The 18,343-nt window shown below is 36.4% G+C and overlaps 1 protein-coding gene across 2 annotated transcripts in view; it reads left to right on the top strand.

The window, feature by feature from the left end:
* The window catches only part of MYOF (myoferlin), a 67,541-nt gene that overhangs the window by 28,225 nt on the left and 20,973 nt on the right, over window positions 1-18,343 (top strand). For both annotated transcript variants that reach the window (XM_054163258.1, XM_054163259.1), the window contains exons 17-30: window positions 2,058-2,096; window positions 4,817-4,941; window positions 5,372-5,488; window positions 5,827-6,004; window positions 6,778-6,902; window positions 7,551-7,657; window positions 9,319-9,511; window positions 10,946-11,101; window positions 11,702-11,833; window positions 13,194-13,357; window positions 15,098-15,212; window positions 15,330-15,435; window positions 17,271-17,413; window positions 17,725-17,898. In XM_054163258.1, coding sequence (XP_054019233.1) covers window positions 2,058-2,096; window positions 4,817-4,941; window positions 5,372-5,488; window positions 5,827-6,004; window positions 6,778-6,902; window positions 7,551-7,657; window positions 9,319-9,511; window positions 10,946-11,101; window positions 11,702-11,833; window positions 13,194-13,357; window positions 15,098-15,212; window positions 15,330-15,435; window positions 17,271-17,413; window positions 17,725-17,898 — 1,874 coding nt within the window. The remainder of the gene's footprint in view (window positions 1-2,057; window positions 2,097-4,816; window positions 4,942-5,371; window positions 5,489-5,826; window positions 6,005-6,777; window positions 6,903-7,550; window positions 7,658-9,318; window positions 9,512-10,945; window positions 11,102-11,701; window positions 11,834-13,193; window positions 13,358-15,097; window positions 15,213-15,329; window positions 15,436-17,270; window positions 17,414-17,724; window positions 17,899-18,343) is intronic.

Below are 18,343 nucleotides of genomic sequence, written 5' to 3'. Positions count from 1 at the left end.
TGTAGTTCCTCACTTCTGTGGCAACAAGTTAAATCTGTTCCTGGAGTTTTCAAAACAATGCTCCTGAAAAAAGATACTGTTTAAATCACATCATCATGGAAATAGCAGTAACTAATTAAAAATTCAGTCTTCTTTTATACATGTTTAAGGAATTATTCAGATTTGGGAGTGCTTTCCCAAATTCAGAAAACTGTGATATGACAGTCTACCATGAGTAAGACATGGAAATTTACGGAAACAATAAGATAGTTAATTTCAAACTCCTACAAAGTCACTGTTTCAGAAGCATTACTTCACTGGGCACTAGTAGACACAACTTCTTTTTCCACCTTATAAGCATGCCTGTTGTTTCTCTGGGCAGAAAATCTAAAAGCTGAGGAGTGTTCCTGCGTAGTTAGCTGACAGGAACTGTGTAGAACCAGCTGCTCATTTCCTATATACTACTACGCCACTTTCAGATGCTGGGAGGAACTTGCATCACTCTCTGCTCTGATCAGTAGCTTACTAGAAATGAGCACTGCATGTCATTGCATTAAGTGCTCCAAATCAGTACTTAGTAACCCTTGCTTTAGTAGCTTCACTGAATGGGAAGTTAATTTCAATGTTATGATGGCAGGCAATTAACTTCTTTCAATCAGTATAGACAACTGGATATACAATTCCATAGAAGCTTAAAACCAAAACAGATTAACTGCAAGAAAGCAAATTTAGTTAGGCAGGATATTAAGTTCTTAACATATTGTCCCCATTGGGAAATACTTTAGTAATAACACTCCCTTTACAATATTATAAGAAACTTTCATTGTACCATGATTTTGGGAAATATTAGAAATATTTATGTTATAATACTGTGATTATTGATTATTTCTCTGTGACTTGTATCTATAATATTCTCTTCTTTTAATACCAAGATCTTTAATACAACTGAGACAGCTCCATGACAAGGCTCTGTGTTAATTTGCCAGAATAAGCATTTTTTTCTTTTTAAAGAACATAGTATGGCATATTAGTTGTCCATACAGACTTGTAAAGTTCATGGCTAAAACATTTGTTTATCTGGTCATCCACACTAGGTTGAAGGATACTGGCTCAAAACCATTTTCAGCATTGTCACAATAAGAATCTAAATTACTGATTTTTCTGTTGTGTTTATGAAATGTATGATGTGTTCTTTTCAGAGACAGACTGGTTTGTTCTTAAGCCAAGTATTTATCTTGCTGGATAGAACTGTATTTTCAGTCATACAACTTCCAGGTCATAACCCTTTCCTCTTAGAAGTACTAGTATTAAAGTAAGACTTCGTGCAAACATTCTTTTAGTATATCCCAAAGAAAACTAGAGGGTTGCAGGAAAAGGCAATGGGAAATCAAAGACAGAAGGGTTGGTCTGTTAGGGAAGATTCAGCTCTGGGGAGACACCTGACAGAAGTGTGTAACTTGAACTGCTGAGTCCACAGTCATCAATACCTGGGTTTGAAAGTCCAGATGATTAGTACTGAGAAAATTTTGTCTTGTATGCCTTCTCTTCTCAGGTGCTGATATTGAAATAAGCTATTTCCATGTAAAATCACAGTTTATATTATATTCCCTTGAGGTCAGTGCCATGCCTGAAGCCTCTTCTGACTTCTAAGGGATTGAGAAACTGAACTAGCCTTCAGTACACTAAGACAGACTAGAATAGGAATAGGAATAGAATAGGAATAGGAATAGAATAGGAATAGGAATAAAGGAAAAGACCTTTGAGATGGGCCCTGAAATGTAGCGGTTTTCTTAAATATTCTTAATGTTTTTTCTAAAATAATTGTTAAAATATTATTTTGTGGGATGGAGAACTATACAAAGCTGAAGCAGTTGCATACTTTATAACTCTGCTTTGAAATTTGTACGAGAAGAGTAATAACTTCGTATTTTAATAAGGAAGCAAAATTCTAGCCCACATGAACTTCTTTACTTCTCAGGCCTTCAACTTTATTTTTAAAGCAGATTGCTTTGTGATGTGTTTGTTTTTAAAATGCTGTTGTCACTTGTCGTGTAACTTCTTCTCTTTTCATAATATAGAATTTTCATCTTCGGGAGCAGGGGCTTCGTCATATGAAGGTTTATATCTTTGTCTGTTACTGATTTTGCTTTCCATTGCCCAAACTGAGAAGTACTGCCAAAGAAAAGGCAATCATCATTGAAAAAAAAACCAACAAAAAACATGATGATTAAAGAGTATCAAACATAACTGACTGTATAAAACAGTTTTGGCACTGGAGCTGGTGTGGTATTTGGCTGGTGCTTTAAGCAGTGTTTGAGTTGAGCGTGCAGTTGCTTCAATTATAAAGTGCTTATCTAATAACGCCTTTCAGTTTTTAACTTGACTATGAGATTGCTACTATATTCAGAGCTGCACAGCCCTGCTGAAGTATTTAACTGCCTAAAATAATTAGTGGCTGTTTTGCTTGTGCTTAGCTAGTTGTATAAATAAAGTCTGGACAGTGAAACCTGATTCTGTTAAAACCTGAAGAGAGGGCTTTTTACGTAACTCTACATTGATATCCAGTTTTGAAGACTGTGGTAAATATCTACATAGTTAGAAATAAATACAATTGGAATGCATTTGGAAGGCAACATCAACACAAATATTTAATTAATTATCTTTTTGTCTTAATAATATAATATTAAGTTAAAGGCTGAAATAATAGTTTGAATTGTTTGCTGTAATCCGTGATCAGCTTTATAAATAGCAACAAATACAAAAGAATATTCTTTCTCTTCCAGATTTGGGAGGGTTTTTATGTTTTATTTTTAAGTATATGTTCTGTTTATTAGCATCAGTAAACAGTGAATGTATTAATTCATCACAGAACTATACCTTAAATTCAGTCCTAATGAGATGTGATGTGAGAACTTCAGTGTTAGAAATTTTTTTTAAAGGACAGTATTCCAACAAGAGTCTGAATTCTTTTCGTTCAAATTTTGATCTGGTTCTGGTTCTAAGTGTCAGGCTATGAAAGTATCCAAACAGAAAATAGAGAACTGCAAAATTCCATTTTTTATTTTGCTGATTTTATGTGATTGTGTTGAAACTGTGCTCCTTCCAGTTGTGTCACTCAGTAGTCACAGCGACACAGTCACAGAAAGCATAACCCTTTATTGTCAGCTATCCTTTCCTGTGATACGTGCATCAGTCTTTGTGCTGCAGTGATACCTTTTGCAAGGCATAGAACCCAATTCTCCTTCATTATTTTTTTAAATTATTTTTTTAATACCATGATCATTTGTCCAAAGACAAAAGCTAGGATACAAGAAGGAAAAGAGTATAAAAACTTTCCTGATTGCACAAAACTATGCATATTTTTCTGCGTGTGCTTTGCTTGCCTTGTTCTAATACCTTTGCACTACTCATCAGATTTATCAGTCAATAGCTTTTGCATGTATCTGATTGCTACTTGCAAAAGTGTAGATTTTAATTTGCTTATAAAAATGCTTCTTAGAAACTCATTCATCTTTTAAATTTGCAAGGCATTACTGTAAACCCAAAAAATAACACTAGTAATACAATAAGACTTTGCTATATTATTTTTTCTGCTAAGAACTGGAACACTTTTCAAAATCATAGAATCAGTCAGGGTTGGAAGGGACCACAACGATCATCTAGTTCCAACCCCCCTGCCATGGGCAGGGACACTTCACACTAGATCAGGCTGGCCAGAGCCTCATCCAGCCTGGTCTTAAACACCTCCAGGGACGGGGCCTCAACCACCTCCGTGGACAACCCATTCCAGGACTTCACCACTCTCACAGTGAAGAACTTCTTCTTCACGTCCAGCCTGAATTTCCCCACCTCCAGCTTCATTCCATATCCCCTAGTCTTATCACTACCTGATATCCTAAGAAGTCCATACCCAGCCTTCTTATAAGCTGCCTTCAGGTACTGGAACACTGGTATTCAGATACTGGAATACAAAAGTACAAAGTTGTGACATTTAACATTAGAAATACTTTTTCAAGTTCTTAGATATTTTAAATATCTGAAAATAAGCAATAGATTTGGTGTTCAGTTTCCTATCTTAGCTATTTAAACTGACAGAACTGTTTTTTGTTGTTTGGGTTTTTTTAAGCTATATTTAGCAGATTAAAATTTCCCAGTTTTGTTGTGGAATAAGAATGGTATACAGGTCAGAGTTTATTGCCATCAAAATTTAATGAGACTTGACACAATTTGGAGGCTTTTAGTCCTGAATGAATTTTAGTTTAGTGACAGGGGAGGTTTGAGAGAAATAATGCACCAGTTATAATTAGAGTTTGCAGTAGTCTGTGATTTACCCTGAAGTATAACTACAGAAAATTCGTACTACAAATTAGAAGAGTAGGATTAACTGTGCTAAACAGTAGGGTTTTTTCCCACTGGAGTGTTTTGTAGCTGCTCAGCTATAAAAGGGGCTTATGCATTTAAGTGATTGCAGATGTTTTGTTCAGTTCCATTTATTTCTAGAAAACATGTTTTCTGTTACTCTTTCACATAAATGAAAACCTGATTCTTGGAGTGGGTCAGAAGTTCTGTGTATTCTGTGAGGGTTTTACGGGATGAAACAGTACCTAGTAAGTATTGTACAATGAAGGAGGGGATTAGGAACAACTACAGCTGGTCACTGGTATAGTTACTTTAAAGTCATATAGCATACCCAGAGAATAAAGTGTTCTGACTTTACTAATAACTAATACCTAACTAATATCTAACATTTTTTCTACTGGGTTTTATAAAAATGTTAATCATTTTTCTGGCTCTGAGTTATAATTAACAGAGATACAATGATAATGGTTTCTTTTAGCAAACACAGGAGATACTGAAGTTGGCTTTTTGCCAACTTTTGGACCTTGTTATCTAAACTTTTATGGAAGCCCAAGGGAATACACTGGATTTCCAGACCCATATGATGAGTTAAACTTTGGAAAGGTCAGTTTCTTTGTTGTTTTCAATGAAAGAATTATCCTTGATTTGCTTTAATCCATGAATGAGTAATTTTTATGTGGTTTTGGTTTCACATTTTACTCCTCCTAGTGTTTCTTTTTTAATAATATTTTATATTTATGATTAATAAGTATGATAGTATTTTCCATTGTTATCTGTTTTGGTTTTAAAGGTGGATTTGAAGGAGCAGCATTGGTTTTGATGGTTTTCACTATCTGTACCTCTGCCTGCATTTGTGTTTTCTTATTTCCTTGTTTTCATAAATATATTTTTTCACCTCTAGTGTTAATCAAATCCAACTGCTTCATTTCCTTTGTCCTTGCCTCTGCAGAGAACCCAGATTTTCATGTAAAGCTAAAGTATGCTACCTTAGAAGAAACATACAAATTTCAGTTCATGTGTGATTATGTTACAGGGAGAAGGAGTTGCCTATAGAGGGAGAATTCTGGTTGAACTGTCTACAGTATTTGAAAGCAAACCTGTTAATAAAAAGTTAGAGACGATTCCTAATGATGACTTACTGGTGGTTGAGGTAAGTCCTTGTTTTGTAGTCAGTGTTGGTAATGGAGATGTGCTGTGGCTTGTTACTTTTTCAGAATGATCTATCTTACTGAAATGGTTTCAATTCAACTGAGTTGAATCTCAGAATTAAGGGAGGTGGGTACTGATGGCGTGGCTACAAAAATGACATACGCTTGTAGCATGAAATCTTAATTTGAAACATTTTCTTATAATCTCTATACTAATATATTTTTGATTGCTTCTCAAAAAGACAAACAATATTTGCTTTATTATTTCCACTAAGAAATTGCTATTGTGGATCCTGTTTTGCAAATACTGAAATGCAAATAAAAAGGCTCTTTTTTGTAGAAATACCAGCGTAGACGGAAATTCTCCTTGGCTGCTGTGTTTCATTCTGCTACCATGCTGCAAGACACTGGTGAGCCTATCCAGTTTGAAGTTAGCATTGGCAACTATGGCAACAAGTTTGATACAACCTGTAAACCTTTGGCATCAACAACTCAGTACAGTCGTGCTGTTTTTGATGGTAAGGATGCATCTAGTATGGGTATAAAATGATGTGAACTCCTGCTGTTTTACAGCTTTGGAATGACATCCCTAACTGTATTAAAAACATTGCAAGCATGAGAGAAAAGAAAGTGTGGCTCCTCACAGGTTTTGAGATTAGATTTAAGTTACATTTGCAGTGGTTAGGCTGCAAAGCCCACTGGGGTTATTAAAGAAATACTTAACAGAATTCAGTGAAATCTTTTAGCCATATAGCAGATCTGAAAAACTGGCAAGAAAAAGTCACACTATTTTAAGGTGCCTAAAATTTAGAGATTAAATAGGGAAAACGCCTTTTGAACATTCTGATTCAGAATAAAATAAAAACTTGTTTTAAACCAGGTGTCTGGCAGCTTAGAAGAAAGTAACCTAGGTGGGTTACAGGAAAATACATTTTGGCTGTAACTTTTTTTATTAACTGCAAACAGTAGGAATTCTGTTTATGGAATTCAGGTTTATGCTGGGAAATATTTTAATATTCTATTTCAGAGATACATTAATGTACTATCTACAGTGTCCAATTATTGGAAATAATAATGACCTTGATAACAGATAACTTACCGAAAAAATGCCATTGGAGTTTGAAAGTTTACCATCCAGCAGATGCTGCAGTGACTGAAAACTGCAAACCCTTTGATAAATTTGGACTAGCTACATACATGAAAGATTTGTAGCAGCATGTGCAATGTACACTATGTCTCCCTGCTATGAATTCTAACTTTAACATACAGATATTTCAATATTTCACACCAGGTAATTATTATTACTACTTGCCATGGGCAAACACAAAACCAGTTGTAACGCTGACTTCTTTTTGGGAGGACATAAGTCATAGGTTAGACCCTGTGAATGTAATCCTAAACATGGCTGAAAGGCTGGTAAGATCTTTCTTTTGCTTATATGCTTTTCATTTTTAGTGTGGTTTGTCTTGTTTGTTTATTTTTTCATTTAGATCTGTAACAACAAAGTGACATTTGGGGCAGATTAGCAAACAGTTTTCTGACACTTTTCCCTCCTTTTTTTCCTTTTCAAAATTAAATGTGGCTCATTGTAACAAATGGCACTGCTAATCATAGGTCTGTATTCCGGCAAGGCCCAGCACATCCTTGCTTGAATTTTCAGGGAATTCCCACAGGAATCACAGAATGTTAGTGGTTGGAAGGGACCTCTAGAGATCGAGTCCAACTGCCCTGCCAAAGCAAGATCCCCTAGGACAGGCCGCACAGGAATGGATCCAGGCAGGTTTTGAAAGCTTCCAGGGAAGGAAGGAAGAATGCTCAGTGCTGGTTAGAGGCATGTCTGTAGAAATGTTACTTGCTTTGGAATTTAGATGTGGTATCATGTATTGTTAAATGCAGTGAGGAAGAATATAGGAATAGTCCTGTTAAATATGGCTCAGGTCTGAACATTTGAGTCTTTTATTTTATTTGGACTTTATACATACAAATAAACATGATTAAAGTCTTGAAATGTATATTGACTATGGAAGTTTATATGTGCAATTCCTCTTCATTTAAATTCTTCAGCAATCCAACTTGGCCACCTTAAAATCAGGAATGCAGTCTAAAATACCTGAAAACCAATTAGCTGAGCTATGGTTGAAACTGATTGATGAACTTACAGAAGACATAAGGTAAAAGTTCCTTTTTTATCTTATATGTTATCATTCTAGGCCTGCTTAGAATCTTTGCAATTGCCTTTTCTAAGTCAGAAAACAAATTCTAAGGACTATAAAACTGATTACCTTATGAACTGGAATTCCAAATGCTGGTGAAGTCATCCACCTAGTTTTGTAATTCTCCTTTATCTTATTTACTGTTAGTAATATAACAGCATCTCTTGAAAAACAAATCTAAGGCAGGCCTGTTCAAAAAATGTGAAATTCTGGATCTCTTCTGCTTTTTTACCATCTTGCCTTCTTTAGACTTACTCATGTATGTTTGTTAACTCACGTTTCAATATTATTTCTGAAACTGAGGAGGGAAGAAATTCTGTTATTCACTTGTAAGGCCACAATAAAAATTTTTAAAACTATTTATTGTTCAAGGAGCATAAAGAAGATACTCTGAATTAGCCTTTAGTCAACATGTCTGTGTGTATGGAGTGTTTAGAGAAAGCAATAGGAGTCAGGACTTTGAGGTGTTGACAGAGAATAAATTCCAAATAGAAAGGAAGAAATTGTATGGGAAAGATTAATAGGTGGGGAGAGATTCTTGAAAACCATTAGATAAGTCAGTGATGAAACAGCACAGGAAAAGGAAAGGGAAAGTGAGGAAATAACAGAGAATGTGGCAGGAGAGAACAAACTCACCAAGCTGTAGACCCAATATAAAAGTGAACAGAAGAAAAAGCAAACAGTGGAGAACAGTATAGACTAGCAAAGAATTACATGATGGAAAGCTTATGTGAAAATATAAACTAGTAACTTCCTAGAATACATGCTGTGATCTGGAAGAAGGCAGAGGGAAAGACCTAACATACTTTAGGAAAGCAAAATATGGAAGGGGAAACTATTGTCACATGGAGCCATCTAGTGGGTGCAGAAACTTCAGGTTTTATTGGTTATGCCAACCTATCCTCCTAACACACATCTGCACTGTTGTTGATTCAGTCCAGTATTTTACAGAATATTTTATCACTCAACAATTAGGGAGAAGTAGCACCTGGATAATACAAATCAAATTAGCTCCCATGCATCTTCCATCATTGCAAAAAAAGGTATTTTTTCCTGGGCTTGACTGTAATGCTGTAGGATTTTGTGGTTTCACTGAATGGTTATTCTGCCCTCTAGTGACTCAGAAGTTGCCATGAATTTCTTTTAGAGTTTGGTGTTTTTATGCCAGAGGGTTAGACAATTTTAGTCTTAGCCACAAGCTGTATTTGTATATTGAGTTTCTGTAATTTACAGTTTCCAGTGAAGGAAAGGAACCTAATCTTGGTCTAAAGGCAGTGGTTTAATCATTGAAATACACAGTCTGAGACAATAATTTTCTAATTTGAATATATAGAGAAATGGGTTTTACTTGGTTTGGTTAGCAGTGATTATATTAAAACACAGACCTCAAGCTGTTCTACACTGATGCTTGTTATGCAAGCAATTTTCCTTGCTTACTATAAACACTTTGTCAGGTGGAAATTTCTGCACAAATAGGTACTGTAGCATTGTTCTGGTGGTTTTCAGTCACAAGAAATAATAACACTCAATCTGTTGCCACTGTATACATGCCCGTATTTAGTGTGTGGCTAAATAAAATCCACTTAGACTATTAACCATCTTAAATATTCTCTTTTCAGTAAACCATTTCCTCTCATAGAAAGCAAATCTAACGTTACAGTCCTTGACACTCAGATAGAAAAAATGCGTGTCAAGTCACTCAAACAGATTGGAGAAGCAGCAGCAAGGATGAGAAATGAAGCTACTGATGTGAAAGCCACTCTGTCAGAAATTGAGGATTGGTTGGATAGATTACTGCAACTGAGTGAAGAGGTTAGTACCATGCAGTACCAGTAATTCAGTTAGTTCAGAAGTAGCTGTCTAACACAAAATGGTGTGATGTTCACTGCTGATCAAGCATTATCTACTCTGCTTTAGAACAGTAATTTTAGATGCTGTGTAAGTAATCCTGTTCTCCTAGGTAATTAGGATTTACTTTAATGTAACTTTCTAGTGTGTTAGCTGTCTCTGCTGAGAACACATGTTGGGAAATAACCACTCTATGATTTATAGAATAGAGTCTATACTGTCTAAAATGACAGCATTTTGTTCCTTCCTTTCATCCAGAACTGCAGGCCACTTTGCTGGTTCATGGGCTGCTGGATAGATGATATACTTCTGCAGCTTGTTAGCCATAGTTATCCACTTCTGATAGAACCAAATCTCTTTGTTTCTGCAGGATTTTTTAGTTTTCAGCATCATGTTATGTTTTCATCTCAGTTACCTCATAATTCATTTTCACAAGATTTTAGAGACTCTTTTTTCATTGTCACTTCACTGATGTTTTCAAAAACTAACAGTCATTTTGCAGCTAGCATACAAAGGTGCACACACAGCTGCAAAAAGATGGCTTCAGAAAGATAGCTTTTGCTGTGTTTTGCTAAAAGTCTCACAGTGATCTACCTTTAACATAGAAGCATTACAAACACTTAGGTATGTAGCAAGTCAATCCAGAGCATTAGCATTTTGAATCAGTCACTAGTCACCGTAAAGGAAGTGAGGTACCAATTGGTTCCCTATGAGGAGAGATTGAGGGAGCTGGGGTTGCTTAGTCTGGAGAAGAGGAGACTCAGGGGTGACCTTACTGCTCTCTATAACTACCTGAAGGGGGGTTGTAGTGAGGCGGAGGTTGGTCTCTTCTCCCAGGCAACCAGTACCAGAACAAGAGGACACAGTCTCAGGCTGCGTCAGGGGAGGTTTAGGCTGGAGGTTAGGAGGAAGTTTTACACAGAGAGAGTGATTGCCCACTGGAATGGGCTGCCTGAGGAGGTGGCGGGGTCGCCGTCGCTGGGGGTGTTCAGGGCGAGGCTTGACAGGATGCTTGGTTGTATGGTTTAGTTGATTGGGTAGTGTTGGATGATAGGTTGGACATGATGATCTCGAAGGTCTCTTCCAACCTGGTTAATTCTATTCTGTTCTATTCTATTGTCTCTAGAAAAACTTGCAAAATATATAGGAATGATTTTTTTTTAAATACAACTTCCTTGATTTTCAACAACCTCAATGGTAATTGTAGTGGGTTTTTTTCAGAGCTATATATTGCATTATTTGCAAAGTAAACCCAGTTTCCTCTGTTTATCATAACATTATGTTAATTCTAAGTTGACATAAATCCCACGTTATGTTTCTGTTGTCTAAGCGTCAGATTGCTTTAACATTTTGCTAATTACCATTCTTTACTTTCTTTGCCCCCCCTATAATCCACAGCCACAAAACAGTATGCCTGATGTAATCATATGGATGATCCGAGGGGAGAAAAGACTGGCTTACGCTCGTGTTCCAGCACACCGAGTGCTGTATTCCACAACAAGCCCCGAATCATCTGGTAAATACTGTGGAAAGACCCAAACAATCTTCTTAAAGGTACTGTTTTGTTTTTTCCCCCCCCCCCCAAAAAAAATAACTCCTTAAACTATGATGCCTTCTGACATGAGCATGAAACATGCATATAGAATAGAATAGAATTAACCAGGTTGGAAGAGACCTTTGAGATCTTTGAGTCCAACCTATCATTCAACAATATCTAACCAACTAAACCATGGCACCAAGCACCCCATCCAATGTCTTCCTTATAAACTATAAACAATGAGGTGTCAAAATTCAGATGAAAAGCCAACTGTATATAGCTTCTTCAAAATACCTCACAAATTGTGAAGTTCATGTATGCTTGTTAGAACCAGCATCAGACCCTAACTTCGAGTCTTTTCTGAAGGAGTTTAAAATTGTGATAGGACTTTTAAAGTGTTACTGGGGCTGGTGTTTTGGGGCTGCATGTGAATGGAGACCATCAGAGGGAATAATTAATGTAAGTAAGAGAAGTTCCAAAAAAGCATTTGAAGTTTTGGCTAGTGTTCAGCAAATCATATAGTGCATGTCAATGCCCAGAAGTTTCCTAGTATGCCTTTCCATTGACTCTTAATTTTGAATGGGAATGTTTTTCTTCTTTTGTTGTTTGTGTGCCAGTACCCCCAGGACAAGACGAAAGATGTCAAAATGCCTGCAGAGCTGCGAATTAACATTTGGCTTGGGCTCAGTGCAGTGGAAAAGAAGTTTAATAGCTTTGCAGAGGGAACATTCAGTGTTTTTGCAGAGATGGTATGTCCACCGTTCCTTTCTTACTTTAAACTTAAATATGAGTGTTAGGAATTAAATGATACAGAGCTCTTTTGTATCATTTTTATTTTTCATGCCAGGCAGAAAGGGAAAATAGTATTTATTATACTGAAATAAGTAGCCCTCATTCAAGTCCATTGTTCCTACCAGATGAACTTCAGCAGATCAGATTCTGAACTGGTTAGTCAGGTACAAATCTGGTTACCTCCAGTGATTTTGAAGACATTTATTTTTTATTTTTATCAGTGTAATTAAGATTGGGATCTGGACCATTATGTTTTGGCATGTGAATAACCTTCTTATTTTAATTGCTTCTTCACTTCTACGAATAATAGTTGGATAGAAGTGGTTTTGCTTCATAATCGTTCTTTTGTATAAGTAGAAAATTTACTGTTCCAGGAAAAGCTGGTCAAAACCAGTAGGTTTTGCTGACAAAAGCCTATATTGTGATAACATTTCAATGTTAAGAGTTAACAAATCTGGAGTAAAAATGCTTGAAATATTCCCACAGTATATAGTAGAGATTTTGAATGAAGATGGTAAATGACAGATGTCTTTCATATGGCCCATCACCTAATAGTGTACATAGTCCAATATCAGTGTAATAGTTAATGAAATGACATTTTTAGAGGCTTGTGTTACTATTGCACATCTACTTAAATATTTAGTAGTGCTGTAGTAGGTCACTGAAAATTGTCGATGGATGTTCAGAGCCCTTATTTAAGTATTGAGTTTAAGAAGTTATTGAATAATTTTTTGCTCTTCATACAGCAACCCAACAATTTTACAGGAAAAAGATAACAAAACTCAAGACCATTATAAACTGAGTAATCCCATTACCATATAAACCAGGCTGACATCAGATTCATGCCCCTGGTAGCTTCCCTCATAAGACTGTAATTCAGTTGTACATGCTGCAAAAGATGAAGTTTTAAATAGGAGGAGACTTGAGATAAAAAAGAATGAGAGGATCATGCGTTTAGGGAACAGAAGCAACTTGTTGGAATAATGTAATGCAATTTTATTTAACAAAGATTTAATGTGGAGGCAGTTTGACTATAGCTGGAGGTGGGCATTAAACTGAGAGGCTAGTGTAGTTCAGCAGTGGAAGCATTGTTTACCTGGCAGCATAGAAGAAAATTTAAGAATGACATTGCAGCCTACTGCGGGAAGGGACTACCTAATTTCAGAGGAAGGCAAACTACAGCAAAGTGTTTCAGTTCTAATAGATAAGTGTCTCTCTCTCTTTTTTTTTTCTCCCACCCCCCCTTCTCTTCCTAAAAAGTGTAATTATTCCTAAGATACTGTTTGTTTGTTTGTTTTTCCCTTTCTTCTCAAACAGTATGAAAATCAGGCTCTTCTTTTTGGAAAATGGGGTACTTCAGGCCTTGTTGGTCGCCACAAGTTTTCCGATGTCACAGGAAAAATCAAACTGAAAAGAGAGTACTTTCTACCCCCTAAGGGCTGGGAGTGGGAAGGAGAATGGATGGTTGATCCTGAAAGAAGGTTAGACTTTTATTTGTTTTATACAAGTAGGGATAAAGGAGTTTAACTTCCAAGTGTAGACTAAAAGCTTCTCTGTCTTGACTGAGAACAAGATTTAAAGCTGAACTTTCTAGGACAGCAAAAGCCTGTTGTTAATGAGACTCAAATTAAAATGACCTTTTTTTAAAAAGTGAAATAAACATACCACTGAAAGAATGCATCATCTCCTAGGAACCAACTTACTGTTTAGAATTTGCTATGCAGCAATGGGCATATTGCTTATATTGTCTTATCTCAATGCCTCATCTTTAAAATAGGGGTAAAGAAGTCCTAGACAGCTACTGTGAGAACCACTTGGCACTGTGAGAGGTTCTCAGATGCTGCTGTGATGCTTTGAGGCAAGACCCTTAGATAGCTAGATTTTCCACAGATAGAAACTTGACATCCAGCATAAAATTGCAGTTCGTATTGTATCAACGCCATTACAGTGTTTGCGTGGTCTTTTGCATACAGTGTATGGGGTTTTGTGTTTATTTCACTAGATGTCAGAAAGTTCCATTGTCCTTCTCAACCAAACTTACTCAATGCCTAAGGTTGTGGTTCCATGTAACAATTCCTCCCCTAGCAGAGGAAATTCATGAGTTGTCAATCCTCCCCCAGCTGTAGCAGATTCAGTCTGGTCCTGTCAGAAGTTTTCAACTCCTGAGTTGTGCCAGTTCAGCTGTTCATGTTGCCACTCTTTAAATCAGCCTTGGTTTAAAATTACTTGTTTCACAAAGAAGAGACAGTCTGAGGAAGAGATTCTTCTCCCTTTTTTTCATCAGAGAATAGGTGCAGCCTTTTCCAAATTCCTATGGTCTGTTTGTAAAAAAACCCAGGATTTTTGCTATAGAAAAACAGCACAGGAAAAATACATGCTGCTATTTGACCAGTTTTCAAAATTATAGCTGTTAATAGATATGAACAGATGGATTTATTTTCATATTCAGTTAACAGGTTTTAGTTCAATGAAAAATCTGAAATGAAGAAAAGAAATAGCAGGCATGGAAATATTTTCTCAGATAATGGAAACCCCTTACTGTTATAATGTCTAAGTGCATTGTTGCCTTGCATCAGCTTATACTGGAAAATCATCTGCATGGCTTTACTTGCCCAGCAGGTGGCACTTCAGAACGTACTTTAGTCCTGTCGGAATCGCAGGGAATCCCAAGTGGAAATCAAGGCTATTTTGTCTGATTTTAATGTTCTCATTTCTTTAACTTGTGTCTTAGAAAAATACTAGTCAATTGCTTGCTTGCCCTGTCAGCAGCTTAAAGAGGAACAAAATGAAGTAATTGCCCAATTTTAGTGCATAACTAGCTATATAAAAATTGGAGATGCATGTAATCACTCTGCACAGTCTGGGGTTTTCTGCACTTAAATATACAATATTTTTTCTTTTTCCAAGAGGAATTATTTAAACCAAATCCTGGTTATAGCAGTTAAAACACCCCTGCTTGTCACTCGTTCTTCTAAATATGTTCCTTCTATTACTTATTACTACTGCAGTTGCTTCAGTGTTGGGAAGACATTATAAGGACATTAGTAGACCTCATATAGATAATAGCTACACTGTACTCTAGTAAGAAAACAGACATCTCACAAAGATGGACAATCTGGAATTCCAGCACACACACACATTTTTTTACATTGTTTCTATATATTCTCTGTAGCTAACAAAAATACATCTAGTTAAGTATTATATCTACTTTGGACTTGCAGTTTGTTGACTGAAGCCGATGCTGGTCATACTGAGTTTACTGATGAAGTATATGAAAATGAGAGTCGCTATCCTGGAGGGGAATGGAAAGCAGCTGAAGACAGTTACACAGATGTGGTGAGACATATTTTTCACTGGATAAGTAAAGGTTTAAGAGAAAGAGTTCTGGAATTTGCTATACAGTGTACTTCATCTATTAATGCACAGAACTGTTATGTTTTCCCAACATAAAAGAATGGAGAAAAAGCACCACCGCCACGTGAATTCACATGTCCTCTTGGATGGGTGTGGGAAGATGATGCTTGGAAATCTGATTTAAATCGAGCAGTGGATGAGAGTGGTAAGACTTACTGCTTATCTGTTGATTATTTAGGACAATTTGTCATAGCCTGTACTGAAGGAAGGAGCATGTCAAGGCTGTAGCAGTGTCCTGAGCATGATGGTTGTTTACCTATGAAAAAATGTCAAGGAAACAGTTGCTTAAGGAGTCAGATAAAATGATGTTAAGAGAATGTTTACTGTCTGCATCTGTTTCTGTTATTTCTGTGAGGCACTGGTACAGGCTGCTCAGGGAAGCTGTAGCTTCCCTGTACACTGGAAGTATAAGTATTCTAGCCCAGGTTGGATGGAACTTTGACCAGCCTGATCTGGTAAAAGATGTTCCTGCCCACAGCAGGGTGGTTGGAACTTTACATCCTTTCAAACACAAACTATTCTATGATTCTGTAATTCTATTTTCATTTCAGTTACTATTGCTTCAAGCTAATTTGTTCTTATTGAGCCTTTTTGTGGATCAAAAGGTACTAATATTTTGAACAGTATGTGTAATAAATGTATTTATAAGTGCCTAGGAGAGAGAGAGTTATGTAATCTAAGAAACTGTACAGTGGTGTTAACTGCAGCAGCAGCAAATTTTGAGCCTAAAGTTGGACAAATTTTTAAAGAATGAAGGCTAATGCAAACAACAGTTGACTAACAAGAGGTTCCAGCTGGGAAAACTCTATATATACTTACAACAGCATTTTTGGAAATAGAATCCATCCTTGTTTGATATAAGTTTCCCCAAGTCCAGCGTCAATAATTGTTGTTTTTTTTAAGAGAAATCAGAAGCTTGAGATATGAAGCCTCTGTAATTGCACCAAAAACATGTGGTAAAGCCAGGTTGGGATCTATCTGGCAATTTAACTGGGAGCCTTCAGCCAGAGCGTGAGTCACTAAGCAATGCTAAGAGGTGAATCAGGTCTGAGACCAAAGGTCACACACCAGACAAGTGTATGAAGGATTCCTTTATTGTTGAGATCAGAATAACTGGCAGATTTGTGTGAGAAAGCAGGCATGGAAACTGATCAGGATAAAAACAGTAAAAGTAATAAAAAGTCAAAGTACTTAAAGAACATTGATTTGATGCTTCAAAACCAAAATGAATGATAAGAGCAAAGGGGAAGGCCATGGAAGATTCTGGAAAGCCCAGAATGTTGCAAAACTATCATGAATTTTAATTTGTTCTGAACCAGCTGAAAACTCTCAAATAGTTATGGCTGTTAAATAGCTATTTAATTAACCTATATTTGAGTAGGAAAAAAGATTTTTAAACTAGATGGTACTCATACCTGTCTTTACTGAAACCTCTGGTAGGAGTCTGCAGTCACATTTTAATAAGAGATGAATCTAAATAAAAGCCTGAGTCTTAGATGCCTGAAAACTGGAATATAAGATGTAGTCAAAATACAGTATACAGGTTTAACAATTCTTAAACTTCTATGATCAGAGTTCAAATATTTGGTGTTCCTTTAAAAGCCAAGCTGCTGGAGTTGTGTGACTACACAGGACATTCCACTCTTACTTAAAATTAAGGATGAGTTTTCCCAGTGGTGAAGTAAGAAAATGTGATATCAGTACACCTAATGTGAAAAAAACAAGAATGCAAAGAAAACAACTTTAAATGTACTGTATATGTGTTAATGTTGATATTTTTATTGTCATAATAAAATATAATATTGTTATCATAAAATGTAATCAGTTGCCCTCTAGCTATCGCCCATTTAGGATTTGCCGTATTGAATAGTCTTGTGTGACTTCATCCTCTGTAGGTAGAGTAACTCTATTTCTCATGCTTTTCTTCTTTGTATCTTGCTTATGTTGCTGAACTATACCAACTAATCAGTTCTGTTTTAGGATGGGAATACGGAATTACTATTCCTCCAGACACTAAGCCAAAGTCATGGGTGGCTGCCGAGAAAATGTACCACACGCATCGACGACGAAGACTGGTGCGGAAACGTAAGAGGGATCCAGCTCAAGCAGTAACAGCAGGAAGGGTAAGCAGAAGAGAGCTGCAGTCAGACTTGCACATTGTAACAGTTTGACTGTCTTTTTTTTTTCTTTTTATTTTAAATCCACACAAGATTACTCATTTCCTAAATGAAGAAAAAATTTAATACAAGGCTAATGTAGTTGGCGCTTTTGGCTATGTTTTCACTATATTCCTTTTCTTTGTATTATTTTCTTTTTTGTAAACTGGTGTCTCCAGCATTGATTTGTGAGATTATTATTGCCTGCCAGAGCAATTCCTGGTTATTAAAATTACATTTATACAACACTGTGGGTAACAGGGATTTATGTCTTCCAGGGAATGTCATCATATGAAGATCAAGAAGGATGGGAATATGCTTCCTTGATTGGCTGGAAATTTCACTGGAAACAACGCAGTTCTGATACTTTCCGTCGGAGACGATGGAGAAGAAAAATGGCTCCCTCGGAGACACATGGTGCAGCAGCAATCTTTAAACTTGAAGGTGCTTTGGTAAGAGACAGAGTATCAAACAAGTTCCTTTAGAAGTTCCATCCATTCATTTACAGTGAATAAATAGATCAGCTGTTTCAGTCCCTGATTGTTAGATTGATATATAACTGAGGAAACAATGCCAGTTACATTGTGTAAAGTCTGAAAGGTACCATTGAAATCATAGTAGAGAATCTTTCTCAACATGCTTATGACTTTATTTTTCAAATTATTGTTATTACATTATGTGACATTGATAGCAAAGGGCTACATTATTAGATGAGCCTTCTGTCATTAAAGTGAAAAGATCCCTCAAGCTGTTCATGCACATAATTTAGAAGTATTAACATCAGCACAAGAAACAACAGACACTGAAATAGCTGCTTCTGATTAATATTTGCATGTATAAACAACCAAACAGAAGAAAGGACAGCAAAGTGTTGAAGAAGCCAGGATGTCACATGCC

Source organism: Dryobates pubescens, chromosome 8, assembly GCF_014839835.1.
Source record: "Dryobates pubescens isolate bDryPub1 chromosome 8, bDryPub1.pri, whole genome shotgun sequence".
Lineage (NCBI taxonomy): Eukaryota > Metazoa > Chordata > Aves > Piciformes > Picidae > Dryobates > Dryobates pubescens.
This window is presented reverse-complemented; position numbering and strand designations above follow the sequence as displayed.